This window comes from Fragaria vesca, linkage group LG6 (assembly GCF_000184155.1).
Source record: "Fragaria vesca subsp. vesca linkage group LG6, FraVesHawaii_1.0, whole genome shotgun sequence".
Lineage (NCBI taxonomy): Eukaryota > Viridiplantae > Streptophyta > Magnoliopsida > Rosales > Rosaceae > Fragaria > Fragaria vesca.
This window is the reverse complement of record NC_020496.1, coordinates 27,502,219-27,516,198: the sequence shown is the minus strand read 5'-3', so window position 1 is coordinate 27,516,198 and position 13,980 is coordinate 27,502,219. Positions and strand designations below refer to the sequence as shown.

At 36.9% G+C, this 13,980-nt stretch overlaps 2 protein-coding genes across 2 annotated transcripts in view; one reads left to right on the top strand and one right to left on the bottom strand.

The window, feature by feature from the left end:
- The window catches only part of LOC101297463 (vacuolar protein sorting-associated protein 53 homolog), a 9,478-nt gene extending 1,806 nt beyond the window's left edge, over positions 1 to 7,672 (top strand). The window contains exons 7-24 of the mRNA XM_004303868.1: positions 42 to 202; positions 284 to 425; positions 1,087 to 1,150; positions 2,059 to 2,241; positions 2,320 to 2,355; positions 2,694 to 2,798; positions 2,888 to 2,947; positions 3,568 to 3,645; positions 3,896 to 4,003; positions 4,092 to 4,157; positions 4,616 to 4,693; positions 4,771 to 4,904; positions 4,990 to 5,083; positions 5,770 to 5,847; positions 6,238 to 6,300; positions 6,573 to 6,641; positions 6,723 to 6,818; positions 7,115 to 7,672. Coding sequence (XP_004303916.1) covers positions 42 to 202; positions 284 to 425; positions 1,087 to 1,150; positions 2,059 to 2,241; positions 2,320 to 2,355; positions 2,694 to 2,798; positions 2,888 to 2,947; positions 3,568 to 3,645; positions 3,896 to 4,003; positions 4,092 to 4,157; positions 4,616 to 4,693; positions 4,771 to 4,904; positions 4,990 to 5,083; positions 5,770 to 5,847; positions 6,238 to 6,300; positions 6,573 to 6,641; positions 6,723 to 6,818; positions 7,115 to 7,411 — 1,912 coding nt within the window. The 3' untranslated portion in view covers positions 7,412 to 7,672. The remainder of the gene's footprint in view (positions 1 to 41; positions 203 to 283; positions 426 to 1,086; positions 1,151 to 2,058; positions 2,242 to 2,319; positions 2,356 to 2,693; positions 2,799 to 2,887; positions 2,948 to 3,567; positions 3,646 to 3,895; positions 4,004 to 4,091; positions 4,158 to 4,615; positions 4,694 to 4,770; positions 4,905 to 4,989; positions 5,084 to 5,769; positions 5,848 to 6,237; positions 6,301 to 6,572; positions 6,642 to 6,722; positions 6,819 to 7,114) is intronic.
- Positions 7,673 to 9,793: 2,121 nt separating this feature from the next.
- Positions 9,794 to 13,174, bottom strand: LOC101297167 (DEAD-box ATP-dependent RNA helicase 53-like). Its single transcript, XM_004303867.1, has 8 exons — positions 12,685 to 13,174; positions 12,419 to 12,546; positions 11,925 to 12,336; positions 11,444 to 11,542; positions 11,035 to 11,259; positions 10,637 to 10,798; positions 9,922 to 10,354; positions 9,794 to 9,831 (listed from the first exon to the last, which is right to left on the bottom strand). Exons 1-8 carry the CDS (start codon positions 13,060 to 13,062, stop codon positions 9,809 to 9,811), a joined length of 1,860 nt encoding a protein of 619 aa, XP_004303915.1. The 5' UTR covers positions 13,063 to 13,174; the 3' UTR covers positions 9,794 to 9,808.
- Positions 13,175 to 13,980: the final 806 nt, after the last annotated feature.

Below are 13,980 nucleotides of genomic sequence, written 5' to 3'. Positions count from 1 at the left end.
ACTCTATGCCTAAGTTTTCCTCTTTTGTGTTTTATTCTCAGCTTAGGTACCGGAAAGGAATCAGAGGAAAGTAACTTACTCCAGCAGCTATCTGAGGCTTGCTTGGTTGTTGATGCATTAGAGGCATCTGTGAGGGAAGAATTAGTAAATAACTTTTGCAGCAGGGAGCTTACTTCTTATGAGCAGATATTTGAAGGAGCTGGTGTGTCTCTTAGCAATATGCTTTCTGTATAACAAACTTCACATTTTCTGCCCTTGACATTCCTGTTATCTATAATTGTAGAATTAGCGAAGTTGGATAAGACTGAACGACGATATGCATGGATCAAGCGCCGCATGAGAACGAATGAAGAAATCTGGACAATCTTTCCTTCTTCATGGCATGTATCTTATCGACTCTGCATTCAGTTCTGCAAAAAAACAAGGTAGTTCCACTCATCTTTGCTATCAAATTAGTTCATTTAGTACTTTTTACAAGGGCTTGAGCGTCTTCAACTTAATAGATGTATGCATAAAACAATATCTTATACTTCATAGAAGGGAGTATTGATGTTTGGACATTTGTATTGACATAGTTTCCCAAGTATTCATTTCTATTTGCTGGTGTTAGTCCGTACTACTGGAAAACAACTTTTGTCAACCAGAAATCTCAAACTTGACATGCTCTATAAACAAATTAATATTTGAGGACAACAATGTCAACGCACAAAAGAAAGCAGGAGAAAAAAAAACACCACAACTGAACTTAACCATCTTGGAATCCCACAGTTCCACATCCATCACATTCCCACATCCACAAAAGAAAGCAGATAAAAATATTTTTATTAAACTTTCTTTTTCTCCATTTGCTTTGTAAACTTTTTCATTCCTTTTCTTATTTAAACCAGATGGAGCGAAGTATATTGGAATATTCAGTAAAATATACTTAACCTCATCTACCTGTGAGGTCGTCTGTTTTGTTTACATGAAGATTTTAAATTTACTTGATCCTCTGGAGTTGTAGTATTAAAGTAACATCTAATTTCGCCAGGGAAATTAAACATTAAGAATGTGGTGTTGTATATAATTTATTTTTATTTTTTTCAGGAAGCAGCTTGAAGATATCCTTAATTATCAGAAAGAAAAGCCAGATGTTGGGACATTACTGTTGGTAAGCTTTGTTTCTAATATATTATCTCCGATTGCTTTTAATGTGCTTGAGGATGGTGCATGTAGGTCAATTAAATATCTTTTTTTTTTCTTACAATTGTTTCTGTAGAGCTCCACCCAAACCACTAGGTTTAGATAAGCCCACTTTCAGCATTCGGAGGCATTTGATTTCAGTATCATTAGGTCATTGGGTCTTTTTGCATTGGCCAAAAACTTGATTTGCCTAAATTTGTCCTCTGTTGGTATTGTACCTTTGTTCTTTTTTTCTTTCTTTCTTTTTCCTAATAACATTTTTGTTACTCGTGTAAATTAATAATAAGTGCAACCATCTTTATATTGTAATCTCCTAACAGATGATATCATTTGTGAAACTCATGAAAATAACTGGGTTGTCCTAAGCTCCTAATATATCCATTGGTGGAAACCATGGATGCAATATTAAACTTAGTGATGAATAAAAGCTTTGGGAACATTCATAAACAATGAGTGACCTTGACGTAGTGCAACATATTTTAAGCTTTTTGGAGCCATTTGGACCATAGTTGGTTTGCCTTTTTTTTTTTACTTCCTGTAAGGGTACTGCCTGATGAATCAATAGAGTTTATGCAATGAAAAAAAAGATAGAGATAGATTACAAACTCATTCATGCCCTGTTATAACTGTGAACGGATATAGTGTCTCCAAACTTATACTATTGATTTGCTTAATTGGACTTGTTTGAGAAGATTTGTTTAACAAGAATTGTGTTATATTAAATAGCATACTTTTATAGGTGACTGGTTGTATTGAGAAAAAAAAAAAGAAAAAAAAAGAAGAATCTGGTCGAAATTCTTTATGATTAGATTCACCCACCCAGGTTTTTGCCGTTTACCCATTTGGTGTTTCTGAAGCCTTGGTTGTTTTCTATAGGCACTACAGCGAACTCTTGAATTTGAGGATGAATTGGCAGAAAAATTCGGAGGTGGTACTCGAGGCAGGGAGGTTGCAAATGAGATTGAAGAAATTGGTAGAGAAAATACTACTCAAAATGCTTCAGATATTCGAAAGAAATATGAAAAGAAGTTTGCTGCCCATCAAGGAAATGCCACAGAGGTAGGGCATGCTGCAGTTGCAACATTATTTGGGAAATTATCAGGTTGCTAATGTTTCGTTCTGGTTTTCTATTGCTAGGAAAAGGATAAAGAGTTATCGGTGCCTGGAGCTGGGGTAAGCTATTGTATGATGAGAAATGTTACACCTGCATATTTTGTCTTTACCTTTTGAAAAAGTATCGGTGACTCTTTTACATAGAGAAGTTAGCTTTCATCATATCTTTGACAAAAGTTCGACAAAAGTTCTAATTGATCCATGTGAAGTCTGTTCACCATTATCATTCTTGAGATTATATTTTTCTTAGGAAGTTAGGGTAACTACTCTTATTTACTATTTTAAGCTGACAGAGTAAATCAAATTTGAGAAGAAGATACGGAATGCATACGTTATCTCATAAATGAAAGTTCTGGAAACTTTATTTTGGTAGATCTGACATGTGTTTGATTTGGCAGTTCAACTTCCGTGGAATCATCTCATCTTGCTTTGAGCCTCACTTGACTGTTTACACAGAACTAGAAGAGAAGACATTAATGGAGAATTTGGAGAAACTTGTTCAGGTAACTTAGGTGCAATACTCCTTATGATATATTCAATATTTGAGTCTGTTAGTTTTTTCTTTTAATTAACATTTCATTTCTTTTGATAGGAGGAAACATGGGATGTTGAGGAGGGAAGTCAGAGTAGTGTTTTGTCAAGTAGCATGCAGGTAAGCATTTGGACATTCATTGTTTTCTGTCAATCCAGAAATTTCAGAATGCAGTTAGTGAGCTTATAATCTGCATCTGGTAGCATTGTATTGGAACCCTGCATTCTTCATGCTTATTTGATAATTATTCTCTGATACAGACTATTTTATCTATTGGTTTTCTCAGACTGAAAATATTGGATCTCTTCTTGCAACATTAGAATACTGTTCCTTTATATTGGAAGGCAGCTGTAGTTTAGAGTCTGGCTTGGTTACAATGGTTTTTTTCACAATGAGGGTCCTTTTGTCCACTTTTTAGTATTATGCTTTTTGATCGATAATAGTTGTTTCTCTTCAAAATTAAAAGGACAAAAAAATAGCAAGACTGTTAAAATCCTAGTAGATGTTTTGGGGGTCCTCTTAGGTGTAAACTTAGTATCATATTTATAAAAAAAAAAATCCACGTGCAGTTTTGAGTTTTCTTATTCCTTACATATGGATTGATAAAAAAGAACTGTTTCTTAGTGTGTCACAGTTGTCAAGCATGATTAGTTGAAAAGATGCTGTGATGGAGTTGAAGTTCTATTTTGACGTATTATTTCAAATTCAATAGCATTGACTTGGTTTTCTTTGTCCTGCAGTTGTTTCTTATTATCAAGAGAAGCTTAAAGCGATGCAGTGCTTTAACAAAGAACCAGACATTATTTAACTTGTTCAAGGTACATTCTTGAAAGTCATCATTTCATATACCAATTCATTGTGCACACTGTGTTGAACATAATGCTACAACTCAATTGCTCAGCATCATTACTTAACAAGGAATAGAGATGTTGCGATATAAAGGGAATTCTCCTGTTAATGAGATGAGGCCCTATGCATTTTTATATTCCTATAAATGATAACCTCTAGAGGGTTGATAGATGATAACGAATTTCATTGCTGCTAATTATCTCAGCCTTTGCATTTCAGGTGTTTCAAAGGGTTCTCAAAGCATATGCAACAAAGCTGTTTGCTAGATTACCTAAAGGGGGTACAGGAATTGTTGCAGCAGCGACTGGTATGGATGGACAGATAAAGGTATTATTGGAACATTTTTTACTTTCAGGATATTTCACAAAATTATAGTCATCTTGAATATGTGCTTATCTTTTCTATGATTTAGCAGACATCAGACAGAGATGAAAGGGTGATCTGTTATATTGTCAATTCAGCTGAATATTGCACTAACACGGTAAGCAGTTTCTGTACAAATGAAACTCCTCTGCTGCTGTGAAAATTATAGTTTCATCCCTTTCTGCATATGAAGATACCGAACCTCATTAAGAACTAGATGGTTCATTTTACACAGTACATGATTATGATTTTAAGGTGTCTGACAGACATACCTTTATATAGCCATAAAGTAAATACGGCTTAACGCAGCGCAATCAGCCATGATTTAATGCGGAAACTATTTGATATGTTATTATCATTGATATACATCAATCGTCTGATAAAGTTTATTGCGGGTGTTTGTTTACTTGTTCAGTTCTGTAATTGAATTGGGATGGAGCGTCTTTCTTCTGATACTATAGAAAGCTGTCGTTGTGTTATGATAGTGTTCACAAGTATATCTAAATGCTTACACGCTTAGCACAAGACTGAAACATATTCTTCCTTGTTTGTTGATGTCGGTTTAATTCTTGGCAGTCTGGTGAACTCGCTGAGAGTGTGTCCAAAATAATCGATTCTCAATTGGCAGATGGGGTGGATATGTCGGAAGTGCAGGTATTAGCCATTTCAAATAAAGTTACCTGCGGTATATATTTTCTGTCCATTTTCTAAAGATTTGTGCAATTGTACAGGATGAATTTTCAGCAGTTATAACAAGAGCATTGGTAACCTTGGTGCAAGGCCTAGAAACCAAGTTTGACAATGAAATGGCTGCAATGACACGAGTTCCATGGGGTACACTTGAGAGTGTTGGTGACCAATCAGAGTAAGCTGACATTATTCGATGATGTATACACTATAATCTAGGTGTAGCATTTTTTCTGTAAATGACCATGTCCACCTTTGTGCAGATATGTTAATGGCATAAATATGATCCTTGCTAGTAGTATACCTATACTTGGAAGCCTTCTTTCACCGATCTACTTCCAGTTCTTCTTGGACAAGGTACGAGGGGCTAACATATTTTGTCCTCATTCCTACCATAGATCTTGATCTTGTTTTCAAAGGTTCATAACTCTTGCTTCCTGCAGAAATTTGTGTTTTTTTATAGAAAACACATGACATGCCTATTGACTTCACTTTACATACTTTAAATGTTGTGTGGCACCATCCTTCACTCTATTCTCTCTAGCAGCGTCTTACTAGTTACCACACTTTTCACATGACATGGTGTCTGATGAAATATCACGATATAAATTCTGAAGCATTAAATAAACATGAGCTCTTTCAATGTTATATATATCTCCATCAAGTCTTCTAAGGAAGAACTTCATGGTGTATCCTTGTTTTAGACCATTGGTCCTTGTGGCCACAGGTCAGTGTAACATCTCCTTTCTTAATGAGGTCTTGGTCTTGACTCATGAGGGAGATAGTAGTTGAACCTGGAAAGGGTGAGAAGAGTTGCACCTATTGGTCTGGCCAGTGTACCCTAGGGAAAATGGTTACAATAATGTGAATAAAATTTAAGGCTTCATATTCATGATTTGACCATAGGATCAAGTTGGTGAATCTCATGACAGGGAATAGGTGGATAATAAACGTCATTCAGCTGTGAAGATTTATTTTGTCCAGTTTGTAGCTAAAGCTAGGTCTCAAAGCTTGTTCTAATATAATTTACTTAATCTTTGCAGCTGGCATCATCTCTTGGTCCACGTTTCTATGCTAACATTTTCAAGTGCAAGCAAATATCAGAGACTGGAGCTCAACAAGTACAGAATGCATTCTTTAATTCTCTTTTTCTTCTAGATCTAAATCTATTTATATCAGGAAATGTGGGCTTATCTATTAACCACTGCTTTTCAATGTGCAATGCTTACACTTGGAGGTTTCTAAAATGAGATTCGTGGGATATGTAGCAAGAATAGATAATAATAAACTCAAATTAGCCATTGATTTTTGTAATACTTGAACAAGTGCTGTGGATTATAGTGCAAATAAATATACAATTGAACAGCATGGTGTTAGCAAGCTGGCTGTGGTATCAAACATTCTAAGTAATAGGGTTTTAGGAATCATCTATGTTTTGATCAATTGGTCAAAAAACATGTTTTGTCAGGGAAGTAAACTCTGAATAATTCACGTAAATGTGCTTATTTCAGATGCTATTGGATACTCAAGCTGTAAAGACTATTCTTTTGGACATCCCATCACTTGGTCACCAGGTGAGACATTATTGACATATTGTAATTGGTGGAAACTGTGATCAGAATCATACTGTCCAGTTTAACATATCTCATTTGTCATTGTCTAGCAATATCGCTCAACATCTCTCTAACGTAGCTATTTCACAGTTTAAACTTCTTCTCCATTCTTCTCTCTCAAGTCAAATTAGATTTACCATTAGTGTCTGTAACAACTTGACATGATAGACTTGTTATCTTTAATAGCACACGAATCAAACTCATTAACCAGATAAATGTTTATCTTTCAATAGACTTCTCGTGCTGCAAGCTATGCGAAATTTGTAAGCCGTGAGATGAGCAAAGCTGAAGCACTTCTAAAGGTTGGTAATCAATTTGTGTAACTTCTGGCAGCTTTTAGATTTGTTGTTCTAAGGCATGTTTCTGTCATCTTTTTGCTACAGGTCATACTGTCCCCAATTGATTCTGTCGCAGATACATATCGTGCATTGCTACCAGAGGGAACACCTATGGAGTTTCAGCGAATTCTGGAACTCAAGGTCATTTTCAACTTTTATTTACCTTTCTCCATCAGTTAAGCTTTGTTCGCTCGGTGATGAGATGTCAGAATGTATCTAAGCGTTGTGCACTCGTAGTTTATGCAAAGTACCATTCACAACAGTTCTGAGCCTTTACTTGTTTAGACAACATAACAATTAGCAATGTCTTGTTGTGAATGCAAAGTACCATTCACAACATAACAAAGTACCATTCACAGCAATGTCTAGACTTTATCCAAACAAACTACAAATTGTACTATCCCATTTGGGGTTTAATTTGACTGTGGCATATGCAGGGTCTTAAAAAGGCAGATCAGCAGAGTATACTTGAAGACTTTAACAAGCATGGCCCAGGAATCACAAAACCTTCTGCCCCACCCCCGGTTGCGACACCTGTCCCAACTGCCCCGACAGTCTCTCTGATACAAAATCCCACTTCAGTTGGATTCCTTGCACCCAGAGAAGATGTACTAACCAGAGCAGCTGCACTTGGACGTGGTGCAGCCACAACAGGGTTCAAGAGATTCCTAGCTTTAACAGAAGCTGCGAAAGACCGGAAAGATGGGCCTTTCAGGAAGCTCTTCAATGCTTGACAGAACCAAACCCCTTAGAACTGTATATCTTGTACTGGTTTCTCCTTTTCCTTTTCTATTCCATTTTTCCGTATGCTAATCTTTTGCTGCTGTTCATCACATTCTTTTCTGGGGTTTCCATAGGTTCAAAACATTGTACCAGTCTTCTAATAGTGCAGGAAGTATAGGATATCTTGGCATCCCATATAAATTGTTCCCTAATACCGGATACCAATCGTTGAACAGATTACAACTAGAAACAACAATTCATGCAGCTTCTATCAGAGTTCCGGTGTAACTGAAATTTCAAAGTGGAATGTATAGTAATCTTGTGGAGCTCAAGTTTTTATGGTTTTAAGTGGCAAAAAAGTGTGGAACTCTAATTTACTTCTTTCTCCACAGAGATCCAGTTCAGTTTCAGGTTATATAATGTTCTTTTCCATAAAACACTGATTTCAGAAAGCGGGATGAAGTTATTTAAAAAGGAAAATGCTTGAGACCCCAAAAATTTATACCAAAATTATATCCCAAATGATGTGGCACTGCCACATCATCTCCTACATGGATTGAATTTTCAAAATTGTTTTCCACTATGTCATTACAAATTTCCAAAATGCATTTACTTATTTTCTGCAAAAGTCCATTCTAACTGTTATGGTGTCATTCATATAATTTTTTTTCTAGGCTTTAAGCTTTTTATTATCATCATTCACATGTTATATACTTGGAAGTGAACACTGACAAATCTAGGGTTTTTTCTGTTTTTAATGCAACAAATTGGGTTTTAATTATGTAGAACTATATATGCTCACGTATTGAAAACGTATACCCTGGTGTGAGTAGCTCCCCTTTCATGATTTAATTGGAGGTTCGTTCCAACTTCCAAGTCTAATTGGAGTTGGAGTTGATCTTCTCCATACTGGGAGATCTGGTTCATGAATGTCATTTGCTATACCCAGTCAATCTGCTTATATTTACCATTCCCAGGTGAAGCTTCAAATACATAACAGTAATTCCAATTGGTATTGATTAGCATCAGGTGAGAGAATTGAGCCAATATAAGAGCTTTAGAGCCTCAAACAATCATCAATATGTAGGTCTCCAAACAATCTGATCGAATTCGAATGTAATATATATATGCACATAGAGAAATCTATAGAAGGTAGATCTGATAAGAAAGAGGAAGCTTGGATGGTGGTTAAGACGAAGACTTAGAAGGGTGAATTCTTCTTGTATATATGTTTATCTCTTCTAGTTTTTGTTCTATTAAAATAATTCAAGAAATTTATATCTTAAATTAGTTAAATTCCATGTCACTAGTTTTGATAAATAAAAACAGTGAGGTGGATTCTGCCACGTCATTCGGTATCTATATTTTATAAAATAATTTGGTGTATGTAGCATTACTCATCAAAAGGGATGTGAAATTCACACACCCTAAATTAAAATCCATATATTTTTTTTGGTCAACACATTTACAAAAAAGATAAAGTTTAAGTCACTAATTAATAAAATTTAAGTTACCAAAAAAAAAAACGTGTGGATTTTAATTTAGGGTACGTAGATTTCACAACCTCTTAAAAAATGAAGATTATGCCTCGTGAAAACGTTCTCAAAATAAATTTCTACCAACGATTATGGACTGTAGCATACTTGTGGACTAAAATTACTTCTTCTCTCACCTGAGTTTGTGATTCTTAGTCAAGGCGTCAGTTAACAAGCTTGCTCTACAGAGTGGTGAGCTTAAAGGTACAGAATAATTTTCAGAAAATCTCGTGGTGACAATGTTCTAGGAAGCAAAAGAATTCTCCATCTTCGCTACCTCTATTTGGAGCCCAAACTCGCGGAAGGCATGCAGGCGATGCAGCAACTAAGGTATTCAACTTGAACTAGCAACAAAACTGTTTATCGAAACATTGCTGATTCAACTACTACAGTTTCCAGCATTACTGAAACTTCAAACAAAAGATGAACCATTGAAAAAACAGATACATGATGCTAAGAAATAAATTACATGACAGAGCCCTCCTCTCTTTTATGTAATAGGGTAAATTTTGCTTCATACCAGAATTATAAACTTATCAACAGCTAACTATCTAATGACTTCTACTTATAGGCACCTTTTCACTATTTTTAGGTGCAAATGAATGCACCATTTCTCCACACGCCTCTTATCTTTCCCTTTGAAATACGGAAACAAATGGTTCATATAACTTTCCTCCTTGTTCGGATAATCTTTTCCTCTCGGTGTTCCAGTAACCGTTTCCTCCCAGTTGCAGCTTAGTTGATACTGCGAAACAGACAAGTGAGAATCTCAACATCACTATCTAGTGAAAGCAGTGGTAACAGTGGAATGAAAATAACGCACCAAAGACGAAAGTAAAAATTTAGATTTACCATGTATTAAAATCAAAAGGCTCATCTCCCTGCATCTTGATCATCTGCAAAATGGCTAGAATTGTTGTCATCAAATCCACTTTGGCGATCTAAACCATAGTTCCTAGAACCACCGGAACGATCTCTGAATCCACCTGAACGATCCGAACTACCAAACCCTCCTCCAAAACCACCTGAACGTTCAGAACTACCAAAACCACCAGAACGGTCAGAACTTCCAAAACCACTTGAACGGCCAGAACTTCCAAAACCACTTGAACGATCAGAACTTCCGAAACCACCTGAACGGTCGAAATTCCCAAAACCACCTGAACGGTCGGAATTCCCAAAACCACCTGAGCGACCGAAACCTGAATTGCCAAAGTTTCCACCTCGACCAGTGCTAGATTGACCAGAATCACCAAAGGAACCAAAACGACCTGAATTAGGCCCATTATATCTACCCCCAGGTCCAGAACGTCCAAATCCAGGTCCCCCTCCCCCTGGACCACCAAAACGATTAAATCGACCACCGCTTCCTATGTCAAACATGTCTGCACTTCCACTGTCAACAGCAATGTGGGGAAGCTGTGTTGATCAGAACAAAATCACACAATCAATCTAGGATAATACATACTGTAACACAGATATTTTGCTAAGAATACTGGAGAGAATCATGCCTGTGGGAGGCTGACTCAAACTAAGCAAAAAGACATAAAATTGCATATAGAGATATTAATTTTCAGACTTTGACGAGTGCATACCATCATGATCTTATTTACTGTCAAGCCACTATCTAGCTTATCAATGAATTTATCCATAACCTATAATCCAAATCTTATTTTTGTTAGTCTTAATCTTTGTAGGTACCTCAGTAAATCTGCATCCAACATCTCTTTCAATCAGCCTGACATTCCTGGTTTGATCCTGTGAGTAAATAAGAATAGCACTTCCTTTCTTCCCAGCACGGCCTGTTCTGCCTGACCGATGAACAAATATTTCTGAATTATTTGGGAGCTCGTAATGTATCACCTGCACAGAAAACAACAATACAATTACGTCAGTAAAATTCTGAGTCCTCTATTTGACTACATAGCAATATGGGCCTGACTAGATAGAATGCCAGAGCTATCATGAGTTCATGACATCATTAACAATAAAATAAAGGAAAAAGATATTCATATGTAAAACTATATTCATAATGAACCGAATGCTTCCTAAATTTAACATTTAACTCAATGGGAGGAGAATAGCTAGAGAAAACTCACCAGATCAACATTGGGTACATCAAGCCCACGAGCAGCAACATCAGTGGCAACTAGAATATTGAAACGCCCATCTCGGAAGCCTGAAAGCGTCCTTTCTCTCTGCTGTTGTGAAATGTCCCCGTGCAAAGCCTCACAGTTATACTGTCTTCCCATGGCAGATGCCAATCGATCAGCATCACGCTTTGTCTGAGTAAAAACAATGCACTTTCCTCCTTTTGCATGTTCCTAACAAATACATATCTAGGGTGAGGGAAGCCGTGAGGGAAGTGTAAGACCAAGAATTTATGAACTTCCTCAAACATATGCAAATAGAAAACTGAAATCAAATTTTACAGGGGAAAAAGAATATTAATATAAAAGCAGTCAACCTTGAAACATAGAATTAAATGATAAAGTTATGATTACTTACTGTTATCAGTGGTCCAATAATTGATGCTTTTCCATACGAGTCTGCAGCAATCGAGTATAGGGAAATTCCATCTGGCAATTTCTGATCAGAATCCCCAACCTAAAACACATGGAAGTTTGTTAATTTTCTTACACTAAAAATCTAAAATAGGTAATTGAACATCCTATAAACCCTACATATTCACTCCAAAGTCAGATCATAACATAGCAGATTTCTCATGTTACACTATTTTTTCAAAATAAAATCTCACCAAAACAGTTGCTACCTCTACATGTAGCCATGAAATGGGAATGACAAGTTGATCATACAATTTTCCAGTGATGCAATGACCAAAATAAAAATCAATTTCCATTCATATGAAATCACCGTACAGCCTGTTGCCCTGAGTTGAGTGATGTCATCGCTAGTGCTCAGACCCTAAGTAATGGATGCCAATAATGGCCTAAGTCAGAACAGACTACAACAAAAATGTAAAACTTACAAGATCAATAACCACCGGATTTGTTAGGTAGTTCCTAGTAAGATTTTTGATCCAAGTAGGCATTGTTGCAGAGAACAACAAGGTCTGACGTTTCTTAGGTAGCCTCTCCAAGATTATCTCCACATCCTCCTGAAATCCCACTTGAAGCATCTGATCAGCTTCATCAAGAACAACAAACTGAACTTCCAATAGATTCAACGCACCCCTCTTGAGAAGATCAATCACACGACCAGGTGTGCCAACCGCCACATCAACTCCATGGTCAAGCTGGCCCATCTGCCTTCCAATGGGTGTACCACCATAAACACAAATCGTATCCAAACTCGGTGCCGTCTCATAGAATTCCTTGTCAACTTGCTTCGCCAGCTCCCTCGTCGGAGCCAACACCAACGCTAAGGGATTCCTCCCACGCCTGTATAACAAAACATCAAGTTAAACCCGATTACAAAATCTACTACTAATCTAACAAAATGAGTGTGACTGAAGAAACAAACCCATGTTTGGCATTGTACTGAATGATCTTGTCCAAAATGGGAATCCCAAACGCAAGAGTTTTCCCAGTTCCAGTTCTAGCACGACCAATCATATCACGGCCTTGCATTGCTGGCTCCAACACAGCTCTCTACACAACACAAAAATCCCCAATACAAAAATCAACAAACCCGAAAAAAGTTTCGAAATTTAAACACTTTCTTACTTCCTAATCATTCTCTCATAAACATTAACACAGCAAATACAATTGGGGAAATGACTAAATTACCTGAATGGGGAAAAGCTTAGTGATCCCCTTCTTGGCCAAAGCAGACACAATCTCCTTATCAATCCCTAGCTTCGAAATCTCGAGGCCCTCGTCGCCGCTCGCTTTAGACGACACGTCGTACTGGCCGTCCTCCACGGCGAACTGGGCGGCGTCCAGAGTCGGCGATGCGCGATAATTCAAAGGCATCGATTTCGCGTGAAAGTTCCGAACTTGAAACCCGTGGGAGGTTTTAGCCTCGCCGCCGACGTCGGATGAGGCCGGAATCAGGTGGCCGGATGATGACATCGGAGGGAAGGGGAGGCGGTTTGTGAGGAGCGTTTCGATGGCGGCGAGGTTGCGCGCCATCGTGGGTGTTCGCCGGAGCATGATGCTCATCATTTTGGGGGCGTAATCAGAGGTGATTCGGGGTTTAGGGTTTTAGGGTTTGTGGAGTTGAATTGGTGGAATGGGGGGTTTCTCAGTGAGATATTTGTGTCAGCTGTTGTGTCGTGACTTGTGAAAGAGTGAAGCTTTGAAGTTTGAACCAGTGTTGTTTTTCTACCTGGAGTAAATCTCAAATTTCATCGAGTCGGACTTTTATACTTTTGTACAGATCTAATCGAACTAAAGGAGTAAAATATATTTTCTTGAAATTTCTATTTTTTAGAATTATCGATATTAATTTTTATATCTTTTCGATATTTTATATTTAGTCTGCTTTTGGTCGAATATATAACTTTTAGATAAAATTTGGTAAAATTTTCATCGATATTAGATATTATCTCCATATATCCATCGAAATTTCTTTTTTTCAAACCATCGAAATTTCCATGGTCGTCAATATTTTACTCGTTCGAACTGTGTTTTTCCTTAAACTCTTTTTTCTTTTTCTTTTTTTATGAATGGTCAAGGCAAGCCCTCAATCAAAGAAACAAGAGAATACATAGGAGACATTGAGATTACATGCATGTAAGATTAGAAGAATTACAAATTACCCACAATAATAATAGGAATTCCTACAAAACAAATGTATTAAGCAATGGTTGTACATAATATTGCAACTACAATTGCTTTACACAAATGGTGACACATCAAAATGTCAAAACTCACGTAGAGCATCATTATACAAATAAATGTAGCATTTTTACTATGTTGCCGGTTGAAAAATATACCGAGTCTTAAAAGAGAGACCTTCAACAGCTGCTAACACCGGAAGTCCATCATGTTGTCTAAAAACAAAAACACCTGCATTATGAGAATCAGCCAACACATAACCATCAGAATTAAGCTTAAGTAAATCATACATGAGGAAGAGCA